This window comes from Erinaceus europaeus, chromosome 12, assembly GCF_950295315.1.
Source record: "Erinaceus europaeus chromosome 12, mEriEur2.1, whole genome shotgun sequence".
In the NCBI taxonomy this organism is placed as follows: Eukaryota; Metazoa; Chordata; class Mammalia; order Eulipotyphla; family Erinaceidae; genus Erinaceus; species Erinaceus europaeus.
In genome coordinates this window covers 39257534-39281088 of record NC_080173.1, presented here as the reverse complement: position 1 = coordinate 39281088, position 23555 = coordinate 39257534, and the positions used below count along the sequence as shown (strand labels likewise).

The 23555-nt window shown below is 40.3% G+C and overlaps 1 protein-coding gene across 5 annotated transcripts in view; it reads right to left on the bottom strand.

The window, feature by feature from the left end:
* Positions 1-3399: 3399 nt before the first annotated feature.
* Positions 3400-23555, bottom strand: part of ULK2 (unc-51 like autophagy activating kinase 2) — a 102339-nt gene continuing 82183 nt past the window's right edge. For all 5 annotated transcript variants that reach the window (XM_060203172.1, XM_060203171.1, XM_060203173.1 and 2 more), the window contains 5 exons: positions 21221-21399; positions 19785-19903; positions 18798-18955; positions 6783-6918; positions 3400-5687 (listed from right to left, as the gene is read on the bottom strand). In XM_060203172.1, the coding sequence (XP_060059155.1) occupies positions 5626-5687; positions 6783-6918; positions 18798-18955; positions 19785-19903; positions 21221-21399 (654 nt within the window). In that variant the 3' untranslated portion in view covers positions 3400-5625. The remainder of the gene's footprint in view (positions 5688-6782; positions 6919-18797; positions 18956-19784; positions 19904-21220; positions 21400-23555) is intronic.

The following is a 23555-nucleotide window of genomic DNA, read 5'->3' as shown; positions in this document are numbered from 1 at the left end:
CTCTCAATTTCTCTCTCTACCCAATACTAAATAAATAATTTATAAAAAGAAAAAAAAGGAAACACTGACAAACCATAGGATAAGAGGGGTACAACTCCACACAACTCCCACCAACAGAACTCTGTATCCTATCCCCTCCCGATAGCTTTCCTATTCTTTATCCCTCCGGGAGTATGAACCCAGGGTCATTATGGGGTACACAAGGTGGAAGGTCTGTATTCTGTAATTGCTTTCCTACTGAACATGGGCATTGACAGGTCGATCCATACTCCCAGCCTGTCTCTCTCTTTCCCTAATGGGGCAGGGCTCTGGGGAAGTGGGGCTCCAGGACACATTGGTGGGGTCATCTGTCCAGGGAAGTCTGTCTGGCATCATGGTAGCATCTGGAACCTGCTGGCTGAAAAAATACAACATATAAAACCAAACAAGTTGTTGACTAATCATTAACCTAAAGGCTAGAATAGTGCAGATGAAAAGTTGGGGGGGTGTCTATTTTGTAGATAGCTAGTAGGCATATTTTAGTTATTCCAAAGGGCCCATGACTATACCAGTTTTTTTTTCCCCTGAGGCTGAAATCTGATATGAAGGTGGAGCCAAGTTATTGTCTGGGGAGATGATGTCATGGCTGAAAAAGGACCAGAAAGCTGGATCAGGGAAGAGAGCAGCTCCCAAATATGGGAAAGGTGTATAGATATTGACTCTAAGCCCCACTGATTTGATGTGATCTGGGGCCCATATTCAGCTTAGGAGCCTATGTGACCTCTGCGTCCCTGAAGATCTGAGCTCACATGGTCATAAGTAGGAATGTTCTAAGCTGCCCCAATTTCGGGACCCATCTTCCTCAGGTGAAGTATAGAGTATGTTGCCCATCCTCTCTTCAGAGAATGGAACAGTCTCTACCATTGTTGATCCAAGTTGAGGGCAAGGTCCTATGGAGGGCCCACGAAGGGGTCTATGAACTTTATACTGACTCACTACAGACTCTTATGTACTTTTGCTTTAGAGTATATATTTTGCCTTAATTTATGGATACATGTGAACATATGCTCTATCTCATGGGACATGGTCTATATCTAGGGTTTGGGACTTTGTTAGGAAGTGAACCACCTGGAATTGAATTAATGAATACTATGAAAGGAAAGGTCTCACCTGAGTAATGAGGCTGAAGGGTTGACATTCCACATCTGACGTCTCTGGACACAGTCTGAAGTGAAGCATGCTGAGTTGGTACTTGTGTTGATTAGGTTGGAATCAGGAGATGCAATATCATTTGGTATGAACTGAGAGAAGCATGCAGGAAAGTGAGCCCCACCCTAGAAGTTCCAGGACTGGGGAAATATAGGCTCTATAGAGGAAATGGGATGTTCTTGCTGTCTTAGGGTTTAAAATAGTAATAGTTATTACTATAATCATATTATTTGGCAATTGGGTTAACTTTGAAAAATCCCTTTGTTAGGATTTGCTGTATAATACAGCATCACCATAATTTATGTCCTTTGACATTATTTGTGTATAGCTGTGTTACCGGTTGCTTTTGTTCTCCTGGTCTAAGCTTTTAAGAGTCAACATATCAAAGACTCAGCCTATTGTCTGTATATTAAAGTTTGAGACATTCAGTTTTTCCCCTCTCATATTACTTAGTGGTTTATATGACTACAAATTAATAGGAGTGTACATAAACACCATTCCCACCACCAAAAGACTGTGTTGCATCCAACCCCCAGCCCCACCCCACCCACCCTGCCACCACCCCGTGAAGCCGAACATCCGCCCTCACCCTCAACCCAGAAGTTTTTAGTTTGGTGCCCTACTCCAAATTCAGTCTAATCCTGCTTTGAGTTTACCTTTCTGTTCTTCTTTCTCAACTTCTGTTTATGAATGGGATCACCCCATACTCGTCTTTGTCTTTCTGACTTAGCTCACTTAATTCCTTCTAGCTCCATCCAAGATGGGTCAGAGAAAGTGGGTTCATTGTTCTTCATAGCTGCATAGTATTCCATTATATATATATATATATATATATATCACAGCTTTCTCAGCCACTCATCTGTTGTTGGACACCTGGGCTGCTTCCAGGTTTTAGCTATTACGAAATTGTGCTGCTATGAACATAGGTGTACATATATATTTTTGGATGGGTGTTATGGAATCATTTGGGTATATCCCCAGGAGAGGAATTACTGGGTCATATGGAAGGTCCGTGACTAGCCTTGTGAGAGTTTTCCAGACTGCTCTCCACAGAGGTTGGACCAATTTATATTCCCACCAGCAGTACAGAAGGGTTCCTTTGTCCCCACAGCCTCTCCAGCATTTGTTGCTGCTCAGGAGCTTCTTTGACTACAGGTTCAAGGATCCAGAACCCACAGGTAAATTGCCTCAAGGTCATCTAGGAAAAACGTGGGCATAGGGGCTGCAGAGAAGCCCCTCCCTATCAATTGGACAGCCTCAGTGCTGCCAGCAGAAGCTACTCCTTGATAACCTTGCTTTACTCCAGAAATAATTTAACACTGCTACAGGGAAGAAGAGACAGATCTTCTTGCAAAGCTTAAGTTTAAATCACTTCTATGGGGAGTCGGGCTGTAGCGCAGTGGGTTAAGCGCAGGTGGCACAAGGCCTGGCGTAAGGATCCTGGTTCGAGCCCCCGGCTCCCCACCTGCACCGTGAAGCATGCCTGCAGGTGTCTCTCTTTCTCTCCCCCTCTCTGTCTTCCCCTCCTCTCTCCATTTCTCTCTTTCCTATCCAACAACAATGACAACAATAATAACTACAACAATAAAACAAGGGCAACAAAATATTTTATATTTTATAAATATTTTATAAATATTTATAAAACTAAATAAATAAATCACTTCTACCACCTTAGGGATTTTTAAACTGTATATATTTAATTAATGAGACAGACAGGGAGAAAGAATCAGATTATCACTCTAGCACTTGTGATGCTGGGGATTAAACTCAAGACCTCAAGTCTGGGAATCCTGTCACTCCCTAGGTCTCCACCTTAAGGTTTTTTTGGGTTCTTTTTGGTATTTATTTGAGTCATTACTTTCGTTGACTCATGTGCAACTCCTCTTTCTTTTAACATCCTGTGGAAGACAGAGTCTGTCCCAGCCCTCACAATAACCCCTTTTCTGGGTTGCTGTAGTATTCTTGGGGAGTGAGAACATACTGATGACTATGAAAACTAGTAAGTTTGTTTACTCCTGCAATTAAAGGGAATTCTTACAGCAGGAACAGGCTTTTAGCAAACCTACTAGTTACACCTTTGTTTATAGCTGGGTGGTTAATAGTTTTCCAGGCTATGGCTTGGATACAAGTGTTAACCCAGGAATGGACAGACCTGGGATATTTCTATTTAATAAAATAGATGATACAAAATTAAAACATACTCATGGAAACAGAGCATTTATTTATTATTGCTGTAGTCAAGGCAAAAAGTCTCTTAAAACAGTTGGCCTTGAAAGTGAAGTATCATCAGAGTTCATGGGTTTACAGTTTGTTTTTTGCTGTCAGACCTCACTGCTGCACACACACCATAGAGCTTTATTACAAGAGGAAGGAAAGTCAAGGTGGAGTCACAGAATATGGCTGAAACATCTCCTGAGTTAAATGACTGCAGATCAGTCACTCGCTCACTGTGAAGACACTAACCCCACTGTGAAACCCACTGTCTCATCATCCTATGTATATATTTTTTAAGAGTAGCAGGGGTGAGAATGAACTGAGATAATAAGGGGTGGTAATTGAAAACATAATGGAAAGCATCCTGTAAACTCGGAAAAGTGATACAAAATAAGAGACTCGCTAGTCACAGTGCTTACAACAGTCCCTCATCAAGGAATAGGAATCAACCTGCAAGAAGGGGCAGAATCAGCCTGCACAACAGTCAGCAGGACTCCAGTTCCTGGGGCAGACAGAGGGAATAAAGACCAAGCTTCCAAACTCACTGAGCAAGAGCCTGGCTTGAAAAATCATATAATAGGGACCCAGTTTCATCCTGGAAACACTTTGTCAGCTTTATTTGACCTTAATATACATCTGTACAGGCAATAATAAAAAGTTTATGACATAACAATTTAGTGAGTTTTTACCTAGTTTCAAGAATAATGCATGCGGTTACAAATGAGAGGTAGAAACACTGTATTAAAGACCTAAAAGTACAAACATCATATAAATAAATGTTCAAATTAACTGCTGGAATTTCATACAGATAAATAAGGTAGAAACTGTATTACTTTGTGAAAGTAAAGTAAAAACATGTATGCCTTTGTTTTATCAGTACTCTAAAGTTAGATTAATGCCAGAGAGCTTCTGTGCAATTTGTCAGAGTGTAAGTACTGAAAAGGATTAAGATAAAAGGATTAAAACTGTTGGGTTTTTTATTCAAGTATCCAAGCAGGTAAGTAAAAGAAACCAAGTGAGAGACTGTAGGACCTTCCTAGAGGGATGTCAGCTGGCTACACTCTCCATGATGAGCTACTTGGTGAACTGCCAGAACTAACACGAAAATACACAGTAGGATGGAGACGGCTACGCCATTTGCTAAGAGCAAACAAACTTCACTTTTCACTAACATCATGTAGAACCTCTACACTATTAAATGAGTCTTTAGATCACCAATTCTGTTTCAGCCCTAATCAAATTTTTGAGAGTACCTCAACTGGTATGTCTTCTAATACACCCAAGGGAACCTAGTCTGGGATAAATCACCTAAGCCACAGGCATCAATGCACATTCTGCATGCATGATAAAAAAACGCAACCAAGGTAAACCACCAGCAACTCAAGATGCCACTGAGAAAATCTATAGGTGTAGATGAGTACTTTAAACAAAATGCAAAGATTCACATGAACAAGTTTTTACCATTTAAAAGTCTACTAGAGATTACTTGTGAATTCTGGAAAGGGTATATGTATATAATCAAATAAAGTGTTTTAAACAAGTCCATTGTGCCTCAGTTAGTTTTAAACTGCAAAATCCAATACACAGTTGATTTTAATAAATTAGTGCAATAGGAAAGATTTTAGAAGACTAACATGTGTCCACATCAGATCCAACTGAAGATTTCACCATTTCTTCCAAGAGCCATCCTTCTTTTCTTCTTAGGCTGTTTCTTCCTGAGCTGTAGAAGGATGCACCTCATATGTGAACAAATTACCCCAAGTATCACACTGCCTGGATAAGATATATATATTTTTTTTTTCTTTCTTTCTTTCTTTTTTTTTTTTTTTTTACTTAAAACTCAGTAAACACGTGGGATTTCACACACTACTCTGGTGATCTGAATGAAAGCCACTCACTTTACTTCATTTCAATTATTCTTAAGAATAACTGTAGATAGTTCTAGTTCTAAGGTACAAGTATATAACAAGTTCAGACAGAGTCAAGTGGAATACACTTGGCTGCTGCTTCTATGAAGGAAAGGGAAAGGGTGACTTCTCCAGTAAGGCAGATTCCTACACATATGTAGTTATTGTATTGTCTTCCTTTGTGAAATGACTGCCTGTTCTTTGGTAGTCAGCAGCTGAGAAACTACAGTTTTCTGGAGCCAGGTGGAAGAGCCCTGGTTGCCACTCCGCCTCCCCTCACGTCCCACCACTGAGCCTGAGTCCCACCTGCTGCAGTTCACATGGCTGAGGAGGTGCTATAGCAGAGCGTTGACAATCTTCTTTCAATACTAGTTTTATCTAGAAACAAAACAAGTCATCATAAAGATTGTATTTTCAAAACCATACGGAAAAAAAAAACTAATGGAAAAAAAAATCACTGGGTCTACCTAGAACCTTGTCTCTGTTCTGTCACTGCTCCAAAGTGAACAGTTGTTTTGAATGCACTTTCTTATTCCTGCCTTGTGACTGTTTAGATGTGATTTGTCACTGACTGCTATACTGTGGTGACATTTAGATTAGCATGTTAAACACAACATGGTTTTAATAGCTAGTGTGTTCACAATTTCAAAGCCCATTTGTGGCTTTTCAGAGGGTGATATGACCACACAGATTCCTTGGCATCCCTCCACAAAACCCAGACCAACAGGCACAGGGTGAAATAACAGTATCCTCTGGGCATCCTATCATGCTCTACTCAGTGGGAAGTAACTAAGTCTTCAGGGAAGACTCCAAGCACTATGACCACAAGACTTAATATGGTTGCATATAACAATAACAATAAAGTTATGGGGTAGATAGCATAATGGTTATGCAAACAGACTGTCATGCTGAAGACTCCAAAGTCCCAGGTTCAAGACCCCATACCACTGTAAGCCAGAGCTGATCAGTGGTCTGGATAAAAAAAAATAAAGTTATGGAGCTGGGTGGTGGTGTACCTGATAAAAGAGTACACATGTTACCATGTGCAAGGACCCAAGTTCAAGCCTCTTAATTCCCACCCACAGGTGGGAGAAGCATCACAATTGGTGAAGGAGTGCTGGAGGTATCTTTCTCACTTCCTATCTTCCCCCATTGCTTGAGTTTTCTCTTGTTTCAATCAATAAAATAAAATAATAAGTTTATTCTATATACACAAACACAACACAGTAACGCAGATTAGAAATGTAAAGACCAATGACAAAACCACCTAACTTCATAAGCATCATCTGCAGCCCTCACACCCTGAAAACAAGTACTGTTCCCCCAGCTTTGAGAAGAAAGAACTGAGACTAGAACAGGTAAGTGGTTTGTGTAAGGCTGGAAAGTTAAGATTCACACTCACAAGCTACTACTACCAGGTCTGTAGACAATGAGTTGCAACCAACAAGGCATTGTTGGTCCTGGTCAACTCACATTTATGTACATTTTCAATATCCACTGGGTCCTGCAGAATCTTGGTTAGGCCTTCTAGAAGAAGGGCTGCCTTGTGGTAGCGATAAACAATGTCTTCTGTCTGCTGAAACATCTCATCAAGGGCTGCAGACTGAACCTAGTGACAGTCAACAAAAACAAAATTTTTCTCACAAATTTTCTGAGAAAGTAAGAGCCCATTTATTTGGATTTAAAACCCAATGCTGCTTTAAACTATCTAAAGCTTACACATTTTATTATAAGAAGGTAACTATAAAATTAGAAAGATTAAACAAAGATTCATCAAGATAAATGATATTAAGGAGTTTCTTTTTCTTTTCCTTCTGCCATCAGGGTCATCACTGGGAATTGGCGCCTGTATGATTCTATTGCTCCCTGTGGCCATTTTTTTGTTTTTGGTAGGGGTGTGTGTGTGTGTGTGTGTGTGTGTGTATGGGGGGGGAGATGAGAGACACATAGAGGAGAGACACCTGCAGCACTTTGCTACTGCTCATGAAGTCTGTGCCCACGCCACCCCACCCCCTGCCAACTACTACAGGAGACTAGGGGCTTGAACCCAGGTCCTCACAGTAATATGTGTATTCTACCAGGTGTGCCACCAACCATGCTTAGGGAGGTGTTTCTTTTTTTTTTTCTAATATTTTATTTATTCATGAGAAATGATAGGAGAGAGAGAGAGAGAGAGAGAAAGAACCAGACACCAGTCTGGCACATATGCTGCCGGGGATTGAACTCAGGACCTCAGGCTTGAGAGTCCAATGCCCTACCCAATGCGCCATCTCCCGGACCACTTGGGGAGGAGTTTCTTGACAAAAGAGTTACTCTGCTTTAAAATACAGTTGTCTTATGTATTTGGATTCAAGATTTGTAACATTATACCTCTACAATGGCTTTTCTACAACTTCACTAAAAAACTTATTTTCATGCCAGGTGGGTGCACATCATTCATGCATACAGCCCAGAATGAGTCCCAGTACCACATGGGAGTACCATGGCACTGGGGGAAGCTCTGTACTATGGTATTTCCCTATCTCTCTACCTAACTGAAAAACTGGTCCAGAAGTGGTGAAATTGCACTTGCTTGAGATCCCAGCTCCACACACACATGCAAAAAGAAATTGTTACAACAAACTATTGGGTTGTTGGAAAAGTCATGACACATTATGGCACAGAAAAACAGAAAAATGCTTAATGACTTTTTCGACAACCCAGTAATTAAATGATGTTACAAGTAACTTATCAGCTTTTCTCTCCTAGTTGTTCTCAGGTATAGCCAGCCGTTCATTCAGATATTTACTACACACTAAGTGCCAGGTATACAACATAATGTTCACAGTCTGGGGGGAGACACAGTCCTGCAAAACCTCCTATTGTAATGCCATAGGGTGTGTGATATTATAGGAGGAAACCCTCAACAGTGTGGAACACTTAGGAGAAGCATCTAACCTAACAGTGGGAAGAGGAGAGAGGGGAAGCCTCCAGAAGTTGGCATTAGGCTTAGTCATAAAGTCAGAGTAGGAGTCAGCCTAGCCATGAGACAGGTGGGTGAGACTTTTCCGAAAGAAGGGACAGCAGTGTTTGAGATTTCCCAGTAGCATTAACAATTCTCCCTTTAATCATTAATGCTCAGCACTGTCAGTAATATAGTACCCTAGTTTAATATATTCTCTTTCAAAAAATGTTTAAATTTCTTGTATTAAGATAAATAAAATGGATACATCTCATCCTAACTATGAAAAACAAGGAGAAATAAACAGAAGTAAGTATGTGGATATCTAAGTATGCTAATAAGCAACCAGTGTTAAAGGGGGAACTTTCTGGGGCTACATATCTTTTCTCACAAAATAAAGCTATATTACCTATAATAAGACATTTTTCTGACAAAAATCTCTTTAGAAACAGATAATTTGATAAAGGAGTTATGAGATATATATTTGACGGAATATTACTCTGCATTTAAAAGATGACTTTGTATCTTTGGTGACTAAATGGATAGAAATGGAATTTATTATGCTTAATGAAGAAAATAAGGAAGTTTTGCTAAAAATGAGTACATATAAGTGAGACACATGAACTTGCAAAAAGAACAAAAAAGTAAGCAAACTCTCCCTTAAGACTTTGTGAGAATTATGGTGTTATTAAGGGGGTAGGGGCAAAGCATTTTGGTGGCAGGTGTGGTGTGGAATTATGACCCTGTTATAATCTTATAGACCATTATTAAATCACTAATAAAATAATAAAAATTATAATAGAAAACTTTAATTCTAATATATAGTGGCATGATGTTAATTAGTGCTGTCAACATTACAAAACAAGATAATGTATTTGTCTATAGTTCATATACCAAATTACATTCATATATAACTGTTTTAATACAGTTTTTAAAATAAAGCCAAAATTGTAATGTGATGGTACAATTAAAAGTGGATGAGGGTCAATTAGGAATACCAAAGGAGATCACCTGGGACTGCAACAAGACAGGACAAGACAATTTCAGGAACCCACCAAATCACTGGTAAGTGAAAACATGTGTGGCTAATGGACAGATGAGGTACCACCTCCAGTATGTTTTACCAACAAAAAGACTGCTGAAGGGAGGAGAGGACTCCCCTAAGGCTCAACAAATGCAACTGTGAGTCTCATTTCCTACTGGCCTCAGAGGCTGGAGCAGCAGCGGGGAGACCCTGTGCTGACATTGGGAGACAGAGAACTGACCAGGAAACTCAGAAGAGGTACAACTGGGTGGACTAGCAGTGGGGCTATATAGTGGGAGCCATTCCATATTGTTCTTCTGATGAGAACATGGTGAATAATTTGCCTCAGAACCTACAGACTATAAACAGGACTTGTTTAGAAACTCACAGGGCCCAGCAGTGCTGCCCGACTTGGCAGAGAAGCTGAATTGAGCCCGGAGCTTTGGATTCTTCGGGTGTAAGACTCTTTTGTATAACCACTGTATTATCTCTCCCCCACCCTGCTTTATCTCTTGTTCAGGAGTGAATGATTAAGCTAAGAAGCCTACTTAAGAGTTTAAAAGCCCTCAGCCTCCCATAGCCTACAGGGAAGAAAAAGAACAAAAGAGGCTTTAACAGCCACTCTGCTCCAACTCAGGGATTGAAATAATATTGAAAAAATAGTTAAGTTCCACAACTGTGAACTCTTTAAGTACCTTACTTAGACACAAGTCAATCCAGGCAAGAGCGATCAGTAATTTGAAAAGTACTGAGAGAGGGACCTCATAACATACCATATAGAATGGTTAAATCAACAAGAAGAAATATTGGAGAAATGTACCAGGATAAAAGTCCAGCTATAGGCCCCCCAAAGGTTGAAGCACGGAATAATGAGGTCAACATCCAAACACTAGTTAAGGAAATAGTCACTGGAGTGAGGAAAGAGTTTGAAAGAATTGTCATCAGAAATGCAGAAACAACAAATGAGACTCTAAAAGAAAGCACTAATTATCTCAAGGGTATTAGAGAGCTGAAAGCTGAAATAGCTGAGCTAAGAACACAACTAGCTGAACAAGCTAAAACAGTATCAGAACAGGGTAACAAAATAGATGAAATCCAGAAAACAGTAGAGGGGAGAGAGAATAGAATAAATGAGGCTGAAGACAGAATTAGCAAGATCAAGGACAAATTAGACACAACTAAAAAAGAAGAGATCTCAAAAAGAGGTTAATAGATATTGAAAACAACAACAGAGACCTATGGAATGACTTCAAAAGAAATAATATATGCATTATTGGCTTACCAGAGGAAGAAAGAGAGGGAGGGAAAGAAAGCATTCTACAGGACATAATAGATGAGAACGTCTCTAGTCTAGACAACATCAAAGACATAAAGATTCAAGAATCCCAGAGGGTCCCATACAGAATTAACCTAGACTTAAAGGCACCAAGACACATCATATGCAGAATGAAAAAGGAATAAGGATAAAGCAAGGATCCTGAAGGCTGCAAGAGAAAAAAAAAAGAGTCATTTACAGAGGAAACCCATAACATTAGCAGCAGACTTCTCCACACAAACTCTAAAGTCCAGAAGAGAATGGCAAGATGAGTGCTCAATGAGAAAGGCTTTCAACCAAGACTACTGTATCCTGCTAGACTGTCATTCAGACCAGATGGAGGCATACAAACCTTCTTAGACAAGCAACAACTGAAAGAATAAACTATCATCAAGCCTGCCCTGAAAGAAGTCTGAAAGGTCTCTGATAAACAGACCACCATAAATATTCCATATATCAGAACACTCTAAAAATCTAAAAGAATGGCGTTAAAATATCTTCAATCTATGATATCAATAAATGTCAATGGCCTGAATTCACCTATTAAAAGGCACAGAGTAGAAAGATAGATCAGAAAACACAACCCAACAATATGCTGTCTATAGGAAACCCACATAACTCAGACAAACACAGACTCAAAGTGAAAGGTTGGTAAACTATTTTACAACCCCACAAAAAAGGGTAGGAACAGCTATTCTCATTCTGACACGATAGACTTATAAATAAATAAAATTTAAAATGATAGGAATGGACATTACTCAGAGGATCAGTCAATCAAGAGGACTTAACAATTATTAACATCTATGCACCCAATGAGAAGCCATCTAAATACATCAAACATCTACTGAAAGAGCTACAGCAATACATTAACAGCAACACAGTCATAGTAAGGGACTTCAACATCCCACTCTCTCAATGTGACAGATCATTCAGGCAGAAAATCAATAAAGACATAAGGGAGCTAAATGAGGACAGAGATAAGAGAATTGGTTTGGCCCTTGCTAGTTTCGCACCCCGCTTTCTCCCCGCCCCCTATGCTAAGGAAGTCGAGAATCCCAGCAGCAGCCTCGGAGGGAGAATGATGGGGAAGCACATGGTGTGGTGATTTGCCTGTTCGTGAATAAAGATTAAACTGCACCTTCTCAGCCCAGCCGTGTGTCCCTGAGTCTCTGTCTCTGTCTACCACCTCAAAGCTAGCCCGGCCTGCTGGAGCCTCCGAACATTAACAACAAATGGCGCCCACGTGGACCTGACCTGCGCATCTCTCAGATAAGTGAAGATAATTTGGCTACCTATGCACTACGGCCTTCTCTTCTGCTTGTGAAAAGATCTCCAAAGGCCTCTGCCCTTTCTTCACAAGACTGTTTCACTGTTTCTGGAACATTTATCTCTGGACCACTCTGTGGTTTCTGCCCAACGCCAGCCCACAGGAGCCCAACGCCAGCCCGCAGGAGCCAGCTTTCCGCCGCGTGGCATGGGGCATTGGGCGTGGGCTCCCTCCATGCTGCTTGGCCGACATGGCAGGGCCATGAGGCAGGGCCGCGGCAGCCTATCCTGGCCGCCACCCCGTGGCACCTCAGGCCGTGCCTTCTGCACGGCTGGCCCGCCCGCCCTCATGCTATGAAGTCTGGGCAGATCCCGGACCCCCCCGGAGACCGCGGGCTCCCTGCCAAAACTGGGCCCCCTGGCCGAGATCCTCAGCTCAGGTCTGAAGGCAGACGAGCTAGAACACGCAGAGATTCATCCAGAGATTTCAACCTACAATTCCTAGAAGTGGAGCTGCACGGGAAGCCACCTCCGGATGGTGACCCCCCCCCCCAACAACTAAAACAGTACAGATCTAAATTCATGTTTAAAATGACATGTCTTCGCAACAAAGGTTTCTCTCCTTGTGTATTAAAAACCATGTTTACGTGTGTGTTTAAAGTTTGATAACATTAACTTTAAGGTTAAAAATATAACTTTAAGGCTATATTCTTACCAGCCAGAGTTAAATGAAAAAGGTTTTCAACGTAATTCTCATAAAGATAAAATTAACTTACATTTAAAGTCTGAGGTAAAAATTAGTTTAAATATCAATATATTTTAACTAAGTTGGTCAAAAAAAAAAACCTGCGCACACCTAGAGTGTGTCTCCATCTTGAATGGGTGTAACAAAAGGTTAAAAAGACGTTGTTGATATGTAAAAGTCTCAAATTCCTTCTGAATTAGAAATGTTAGGTTGTTATGGTTATGCTAATAATTCTCATGCCTGAGGCTTTTTTCTTTCTATGGTTCATGTTTGCCTTTCCACATTTTATTGTTTGAACTTTAAATAGCCTTGGAATCCTGCTGGAAGGAACTTTCAATTGTGATAGAGTTATCAATTGTGGTAAACTTCTAACCTGCTACAAGTTTTGTTTCATAAATAAGTGAATTGAAGCTGTCAAGTTCTCTACAGAAAAGCAGAATTCCAATGGCTGACAGTCCCCATCGAGACAGACGTACAACAATTCACCCCCTGGCAGTTCTTCGGTGGACATCTGCTTTGGACTTCTATCAGAGTGAGTCCACCTCGGACATTTTGCACAAAACTAGCAGCTTCCCTTATGCTGCTGGGTTTCTTAAAGACTGACTGTAGCCATGCCTTGGGACTCTAGGCCTCACCCTCCCCCCATGCTAGAAAATGCCCGTCGAGGCAAGTATGCCCCCCAGAGGAAGGAAATGTTTTTTTTTTAATCTGATAAAGTTTTGCCCACAGAGGCAAAAAATGGCCCCCTCAGACCTTCCCTTGGCAGCACACTGGTTCTTGTTACTCACTTACATGTTTCTCCATGTTTGTGCCAGTTTCTTTTTTGAAAATGCCTGTACAATATAGGTTTCTATTCACCCCACACCCCTGATACTGTGGTCATTTAGTTAAAAACAGAGGGGGAATTGTTGGTATGTTTCATATGTTTCATATTGGTTTGCTCCCCATCCCCCCGACCTCTGAGAGAATTGGTTTGGCCCTTGCTAGTTTCGCACCCGCTTTCTCCCCGCCCCCTATGCTAAGGAAGTCGAGAGTCCCAGCAGCAGCGGCGGAGGGAGAATGATGGGGAAGCACATGGTGTGGTGATTTGCCTGTTTGTGAATAAAGATTAAACTGCACCTTCTCAGCCCAGCCGTGTGTCCCCAAGTCTCTGTCTCTGTCTACCGCCACGACGCTAGCCCGGCCTGCTGGCACCCCGAACTTTAACAACACTTAACAATCAACAAATGATTAGTAATAGTACCAAAATGTGGAAGCTCAACAGAACACTACTTAACAACTACTGGGTCAAAGAGGAAATAAAGGAAATCAAAATGTTTCCAGAGTTCAATGAAAATGAAGACACAAGCTATCAAAATATGTGAGACACAACAAAGGCAGTAATGAGAGGGAAGATCATAGCCCTACAAGCACACATTAGGAAACAAGAAAAAGCACAAATAAACAGCTTGATTGCTCACCTTAAAGACATAAAAGAAGAACAAAGGAACCCTAAAGCAACCAGAACGACAGAAATAACTGTTAGGGCAGAAATAAATAACATTGAAAATAAGAAAACCATACAAAAGATCAACAAAAGTAAATATTGGTTCTTCAAAAGAGTGAACAAAATCGACAAACCTTTAGCGACACTCACAAAACAAAAAGGGGAGACCTAAATAAATTGGATTTTCTTTTTTTTATATTTATTTTATTTATTTATTCCCTTTTGTTTCCCTTGTTGTTTTACTGTTGTAGTTATTATTGTTGTTGTCGTCGTTGGATAGGACAGAGAGAAATGGAGAGAGAGAGGGGAAGACAGAGAGGAGGAGAGAAAGACAGACACCTGCAGACCTGCTTTACCGCCTGTGAAGCGACTCCCCTGCAGGTGGGGAGCTGGGGTTCAAACCGGGATCCTTATGCCAGTCCTTGTGCTTTGCCCCACCTGTGCTTAGCCCGCTGCACTATAGCCCGACTCCCATAAATTGGATTTTCAATGAAGAAGAGACACCACAACAGACACCACAGAAATTCAACATATCATGTGAGGCTTCTATGAACAACTATATGCCACGAAACAATAGAACCTGGAAGAAATGGATGATTTCCTAGATGCCTAAAAACTTCCAAAATTAAATAAAGAGGAACTAGATAATATGAACAGGCCCATCACAGCTAACAAAATTGAAACAGTTATCAAAAAACTTCCCAAGAAGAAAAGTCCTGGACCAGATGGTTTTACAAATGAATTCTATAAAACCTTCAAGGAAGAGTTAATACCTCTGCTTTTAAAAGTCTTTCAGAAGTTTGAAGACACAGGAATACTCCCTTCCAGCTACTATGAACCAGCATTGCTCTGATACCAAAAGCAGACAGGGAAACAACCAAAAAAGAAAACTACAGACCAATATCTCTGGTGAATATAGATGCTAAAATATTGAACAAAATTCTAGCCAACTGGATACAGCAGTATATAAAAAAGATTGTTCATCATGACCAAGTGGGGTTTATCCCAGGGATGCAAGGTTGTTTTAATAGTAAAACAATCAATGTGATCTACCATATCAAGACCAAAAACCACATACTTATATCAATAGAAGCCGAGAAAGCCTTTGACAAAATACAACATCCCTTCATGATCAAAATGCCACAAAAAAATGGGAAAAGATGGAAAATTCCTCAAGATACTGGAGTTCATATATAGCAAACCTCCAGCCAACATCATACTCAATGGTGAAAAACTGGAAGCATTTCCCCTCAGATCAAGTACTAGACAGGGCTGCCCACTATCACCATTACTATTCAACATAGTGTTGGAAGTTCTTGCTACAGCAATCAGACAGGAGCAAGGAATTAAAGGGATACATATTGGAAGAGAAGAAGTAAAACTCTCTTTATTTGCAGATGACATGATAGTATACATAGAAAAACCTATGGAATCAGGCTGCAAAATTAACACACAAAAGTCAGCGGCATTCCTCTATGCAAACACTAAGTTAGAAGAAGATGAAATCCAGAAATCAATTCCTTTTACTACAGCAACACAAGCATTAAAATATCTAGGGATAAACATAACCAAAAAGTGAAAGACTTGTATATTATAAATTATGAGTCACTACTCAAGTAAATGGAAAAAAACACAAAGAAGTGGAAAGATATTCCATGTTCATGGGTTAGGAGAATTACCATCATTAAAATGAATATACTACCGAGAACCTTATACAAATTTAATGCTATCCCTCCCCATCAAGATGCCAACCACATTTTTAGGAGACTAGAACAAATAGTACAAATGTTTATCTGAAACCAGAAAAGACCTAGAATTGTCAAAACAATCTTGAGAAGAAAGAACAAAACTGGAGGCATCACACTCCCAGATATCAATTTGTATTAAAGGGCTACTGTAATCAAAACAGCTTGGTACTGGAACATGAATAGACATACTGATCAGTGGAATAGAACTGAGAACCCAGAAGTAAGCCCCCATACATATAGATATTCTAATCTTTGACAAAGGTGCCCAGACTATTAAATGGGAAAAGATGAGTCTCTTAAACAAATGGTGTTGGAAACAATGGGTTGAAACATGCAGAAGAATGAAATTGGACTTCTATATTTCACCAAACACAAATGTAAATTCCAAGTGGATCAAGGACTTGGATGTTAGACCAGAAACTATCAGATACTTAGAGGAAAATATTGGCATAACTCTTTTCCGCATAAATTTTAAAGACATCTTCAGTGAAGGCTAAGGCAAGTATAAACCTATGGGACTTGGGAGTCGGGCGATAGTGCAGCGGGCCAAGCACAAGGACCAGCATAAGGATCCCGGTTTGAGCCCCGGCTCCCCACCTGCAGGGGAGTTGCTTCACAAGGGGTGAAGCAGGTCTGCAGGTGTCTGTCTTTCTCTCCCCCTCTCTGTCTTCCCCTCCTCTCTCCATTTCTCTCTGTCCTATTCAACAACAACGACATCAATAATAACTACAACAATAAAACAACAAGAGCAACAAAAGGGAATAAATAAGTATTAAAAAAAATAAAATAAGGGAGTAGGGCAGTAGCGTAGCAGGTTAAGCACACATGGCGCAAAGCACAAGGACCGGCATAAGGGTCCCGGTTTGAGCCTCCAGCTCTCCACCTGCAGGGGAGTAGTTTCACAAGCGGTGAAGCAGGTCTGCAGGTGTCTATCTTTCTCTCCTCTCTTTCTTCCCCTCCTCTCTTCATTTCTCTCTGTCCTATTCAACAACGACGACATCAGTAATAACTACAATAAACCAACAAGGGCAACAAAAGGGAATAAATTAATTAATTAAATAAATTAAACCTATGGGACTACATCAAATTAAAAAGCTTCTGCACAGCAAAAGAAACCAATATCCAAAGAGACCCCTCACAGAATGGGAGAAGATCTTTACATGCCATACATCAGAAAAAAGGCTAATAACCAAAATATATAAAGAGCTTGCCAAACTCAACAACAAGACAACAAATAACCCCATCCAAAAATGGGGAGAGAACATGGTCAGAATATTCACCTCAGAGAGATCCAAAAGGCCGAGAAACACATGAAAAAATGCTCCAAGTCTTTGTCAGAGAAATGCAAAGAAAGACAACGAGATACCACTTCACTCCTGTGAGAATGAAAAAGTAGCAGCAACAAATGCTGGAGAGGTTGTGGGGTCAAAGGAACCCTCCTGCACTGCTAGTGGGAATGTAAATTGGTCCAACCCCTATGGAGAGCAGTCTGAAGAACTCTCAGAAGGCTAGAAATGAACCTACCCTATGTATGATTCTGCAGTTCCTCTCCTGGGGATATATCTATCCTAAGGAACCCAACACACCCATCCAAAAAGATTTCTGTATGTATATCTATCTTCTTAGCAGCACAATTTATAATAGCCAAAACTTGGAAGCAACCTAGGTGTCCAACAACAGATGAGTAGCTGAGCAAGTTTTGGTATATATACACAATGGAATACTATTCAGCCATTAAAAATGGTGATTTAACCATTTTCAGCTCATCTTGGATGGAGCTTAAAGAAATCATGTTAAGTGAAATAAGTCAGAAACAGAAAGATGAGTATGGGATGATTTCACTCACAGGCAGAAGTTGAAAAACAAGATCAGAAGAGAAAACACAAGTAGAATCTGAACTGAGTTGGTATATTGCACCAGTCAATGACTCTGGGGGTAGGTGGGTGGGGAGGAGAGTACAGGTCCTGGAAAAGGATGACAGAGGACCTAGTGGAGGTTGTATTGTTATGTGGAAAACTGAGAAATGTTATGCATGTACAAACTACTTTATTTACTGTTGAATGTAAAACATTAATCCCCCAATAAAGAAATTTTAAAAAATTGGATGAACTTTGGAGGACATAAAGGTCTGTACATTAATGTAATAAAATAAGGTTAATTAATAATTAATTTTCCCAGTTAACTACTTCTTTAACAGTCCCTAATTCAATCTATATTCAGAGCGATATTTCCCCAGAAGGCAGAAAACAAAGTCTTTCCAGCAGTAAAATCAGACAACTGGAAATTTAGAATTACTTGTTTCTATATTTAAATAAGTGTAATCTAAGCACATGAATTGGTCAAGACTCTTAGGTAGCAGAAAAGTACAAAAAGATATAGAGCTTTAGATGCCAATTATAAAAATATATTTGCCCAATGTTAGAAACTTTTAAAGAGATAATAACGTTGCTAATAATGGTAACCAATGTACTTAATGTAGCTGTTAAATGTTAGAGATAAATCACCAAGCAGAGTGCACACTTGATAAACAAGGATCAGGATTTGAGTCCCCAGCCACTACATGGGAGCACCAGGCAAAATGGAATTTTTACAAGCAATGGAATGGTTTTCTCTGTCTCTTCCTCTCGACCTTTCACTTTCTGTTAAGAAAAAGAAAAAAGAAAGAGAAGAAGTCTGTCAGAAGCAGTGGGATGCCATAAGCAAGAAGCCCCAGTAAAGTCCTGGTCACAAAAAAAAAAAAAAAAAAAAAAGAAAGAAAGAAAGAAAGAAAAAAGAAAAGAAAAGAAAAAAAAAAAAAAACACTGCAATTATTCTTCACTGAAATGTGATCTCAGTATTCAGGAGTTGGAAGAGGTGCCACATAGTCTTTACCAGCAACTAGATCATGCTAAGTAGGCATTCAATCTGGAAGACACTCGGAAATATCATCAGCATGAAATGCTAGTAAACCTTAAAAGGGATACCATTTCCACAGCACAGTTATAGATGAGCTTCTCTGCAGTCACACTGCTGATTTCATCAATAAACCTCTGCTTATCAGAGAAGAACCGAGTCAGCTTTTCTGTAAGTTTCTTGCACATGGTGATGCAGAATTTATATCGTTCATTCAGATTTTTGACAACTGAAATAAGAAATAAGTAATTTAGTTTTCTCTCAAAATAAAATCACCATCCTAGGTACTTTTTTCTGTTCAATGAGGAAAAGTGACACTAAATGATCATTAGGAGAGAAAAAAAAAAAGAAGAATGGAAATCAGATTTTCCCATGCTTTGAGTTAAAAGAATGAAGGAGCCAGGAGGTGACTCAGTGGTAGAATGAATGCATGTCTGAGGCCCACTCAGGGAGGGTCCACAGAGGACAGACACCATGGGCAGCACCGAGGACAAAAAGGGGAACTTCATGGATGACAGAGTGATGTTCGATTGTCCATGGAGATTGTGTCATAGTTGGAGAGTGATGTTCCCTAAACAGCTCCAAAACTAGAGAACAAAAAATGGCTGAGGCAGTGGCTCAGTGGTGTCACTCAGGAGGGAGGCATTAGCTTTGTTCCCTACTGTTGCATTAAAGAGAGAGAGAGAATGATGAACTTGGGACTCTCAAAAGAAAAGCTGGCATCATTTAAGATATTTACTAACATTAATTTCCTCTTCAAAAACATTCTTTTGGGGACAGGATGAAATGTTAACAAATCCATGACCTGAATTAGCAGATCTGAGGACACTATTGGGGGCAGGGGATGAGACTGAAGGGGGTAGACTGAAGGGGGTAGGGGAATAGAGCTCAGGGGAGGAGGTGTGCTGGCACCTATTTTGAGGAAATGTTTGATTGTACCCATGAAACAACAACTGTCCAGTTAAACGTTTCCCTAACAAGTTACTACTACTTTCTTAGTGCAGTGGGGAGGGGCAGCTCCAGCACCTGGGGAGGTAAACCTAAAATTCCATCTGTACCTTGTTTGACTGCTGTGGATGGGCTCAGCTTCCCAGACTTGATCTGGGCTTTGGCGAGATGCAGAGAGGCTGCGAGCAGCTGTGCAGCCTTCATGTATAACACCAGCTGCTCCACCTTCCTACACCCAGGAGAGAGCAAAATGTTATCCAGTGTTGACACTAACATGCAACACACTCTCCACAATCCACCAGCCTTTCTGGGGCTGTTGACACAGCTCACCCTGTAGGGTGTCTGTCTTGCCAAGCACACTACATGAGAGTTTACTGCACTGGGGAAAACTTCATTGTGGTGTCTCTCCCTCTCTCCATCTATATCTGAAAAAGTTGACCTGCAGTGGTGAAAGAGCACATATGCCAACCAAACAAAACAGCCTAATGATTATCATTCCTCTTGATATTTTTTAATGCACAAACAACTCTTATCAAGAGAATGTTCAACATGAAAATAGGTACATATACTCTAAATACAGCAGATACACCCAGATAAAAATCAATACAATCTCCTTAATAGTAAATGTTTTCAATGGAGAGTTTACAGTAATATTTATACCCCTTTCCCATATTAGTGAGCTACTCTCTTCCCTGATCCAGCTTTCTGGTCCTTTTCCCAGCCATGACATCATCTCCCCAGACAATAATTAGGATTCACCTGCATGTCAGATTTCAGGCTCAGGCAAAAAACCAACCAAACAACAACAACAAAACATTAGTATAGCTACAGGGCCTTTGAAATATAACTAAAATATGTCTACTAGCTATCTACAAAATGGAGGACCCCCTAACACTTCACCTGCACTATTCCAGCCTTTAGGTCCATAATTGTCCAACACTTTGTTTGGCTTTGTATATTAACTCTCTTTTCAGCCACCAGGTTCCAGATGCTAACAGAATGCAACCAGACTTCCCTGGACAGACAACCCCACCAGTGTGCCTTGGAGTTCCGCTTCCCCAGAGCCCTTCCCCACTAGGGAAAGAGAGAGACAAGATGGGAGTATGAATCGACCTGTCAATGCACATGTTCAGCGGGGAAGCAATTACAGAAGCCAGACCTTCAACCTTCTGCATCCCACAATGATCTTGGGTCCATACTACCAGAGGGTTAAAGAGTAGGAAAGCTATGAGGGGAGGGGTTGGTATACAGAGGTTTGGTGGTGGGAATTGTGTGAAGCTGTACCCCTCTTATCCTATGGTTTTGTCAATGTTTCCTTTTTATAAATAAAAAATTTTAAAAAAAAAACACATTTTCAATGGAAAAGCACTACTGAGGTCACTTAGCTTCTCAGTCTTGGCTCATAAAGCCAACCCTTATACAATGACCATCCCCTAAGCTTCTGAAATGCAAAATGATCTTTAGTAGGTGACCAGACCTCCATCTCAGACACAAGTTTACAGAAAGCATATGGAACCCAGAAAGGAAATGCAGTGAAGGCACCTACCCCCAGTCTTTGCTCAGCTGGCTGATCTGGTCCACGACCACACTCTCCTGAATCTGGTACAGGGAGACTGCAGATGTGCACAGCTCTGGGTTCCCACCACGCACAGCTGTTAGGTCTAGCACACACTCTGTGAACATCAGCATCACATTTAGGTGGCGCAAGGTGTCCGTGTGTTCTTGCTGTAGCAACGGCACATTTGTCACAGAAATTTGCAGGTTAAGTAGAGGTTCATGCACATATTTCCATATCTTCAATAAACACATTCATTACTAGTTTTCTTTAGTCTTAGGAATATCAAAATGATCAAAGGGTTAAGGGTTTTGTCGCCACTGGGGTGTCAACACTCCAGGCCAAGTTTTTCAGAGACAGAGACAGCACTAAAGCCTTCCCCAAATCAGCAGGGGCTCTGGGCTCAAGTCTGGGCCATGCACATGAAAAGAAGGCGCACTCTCCAGGTGAGCTATCTTGTTGGCCCTGAGATTGAGGTTTTTAACTTCCGGAAAACTAGTGGAAAAAATATACACAAATGAGACCAAGTGTTGGCTATATACATATATTGTCTGCGTGCATGAAAATAAAGATTCAGAAAGAGAAGTTACTATTCTTTCACACAAAAAATTGCTGAGTGGTTAAAATAATACACTGATAAAATGTGACAAACATAACAAAGCAGCTATCAAGATATAAATATTTTACACACAAAGCCACACTCCTGATGAATTTTACTTGTAAGATTTCAGAGATGTTTTAATTTGATATCTGAAGGGTTTCCAGCCAACCATGAATCCTCATGCCAAAGCTCTAAGTTTCTGTTATCTATTTAGTTGAAGAGATAAATATTGATAATCTATAATTAAAATTGTTTTGAGATAAATTTTGTGATATAAATATATTTTGAAATCTCAAGTAAGAATAAATTTCTTTTTTTTTTTCCAGCCAGTAGGTTCCAGATGCTAGCATGATGCCAACCAGACTTCTCTGGACAGACAACCCCACCAATGTGTCCTGGAGCTAAGATTCCCCAGAACCCCGCCCCACTAGGGAAAGAGAGAGGCAGACTGGTAGTATGGATCAACCTGCCAACACCCATGTTCAGTGGAGAAGCAATTACAGAAGCCAGACCTTCCACCTTCTGCATCCCACAATGACCTTGGGTCCATTCTGCCAGAGGATTAAAAAATAGAAAAGCTATCAAGGGAGGGGATGGGATACGAAGTTCTGGTGGTGGGAATTGTGTGGAATTCACACCTCTTATCCTATGGTTTTGTCAGTGTTTTCTTTTTATAAATAAAATAAAATTAAAAGAAAGAATAAATTTCTTACTCTCCCCTTATAGTTTAAAAAGAATGAAAATCATTTGCCTAGAGATAGGAAAGTAAATGAAACAAATTTTTAGTCTTAGCTCTATGACTGCATACTGAGCTTAATATTTTAATACATTAGAAACACACGTGTGGGCAAACAACCTCAACAATGTACCCTGGAATTCCACCTTTCCAGAGCCCTGCCCTATTAGGGAAAGATAGAAACAGGCTGGGGGTAGTCGGGCAGTAGTGCAGAGGGTTAATCGCAGGTGGTGCAAAGTGCAAGGATCGGCATAAGGATGCCTGTTCCAGCCCCCAGGTCCTCACCTGCAGGGAAGTCACTTCACAAGTGGTGAAGCAGGTCTGCATGTATCTATCTTTCTCTCCCACTCTCTGTCTTCCCCTCCTCTCTCCATTTCTCTCTGTCCTATCCAACAACAACAATAACTAAAAAAATAAAACAAGGGCAACAAAAGGGAATAAATATTTTTAAAAAAGAAAAAAAAACAGGCTGGGGATATGGCTAAGTCTGCCAACACCCATGTCCAGTACAGAAACAATTACAGAAGCTAGACCTTCTACTTTCTGCAGCCCATAATGATCTAATGATCCTGGGTCCATGCTCCCAGAGAGATAAAGAATAGGAAAGCTTCCAATGGAGGGGATGGGATGCAGAACTCTAGTGGTGTGGACTGTGTGGAATTTTACCCCTCTTATCCTATAGTCTTGTCAATAATTATTAAATCAATTTAAAAAATTCAAATCAGAACAAAAAAAAAAAGAAAAGAAAAGAAAGACATGCTGGTGCAAACTTGGTCTAATTTGATGAGAACTGGAGAAAAATCCAATCTTTATTGGATTACATGTTTCCAAACTTACTGCAAATCACTAATAAAATTCTGCATGCAATATTCATAAATGTTTAGTGAAATGTCCATACAAAATAAAAAATCCATACAAAATAAAAATGTTAGAGGTTCAATGTGGAGAAATTTTTGTATCAATTAAAAATGCAAGAAAATTTAGTATTG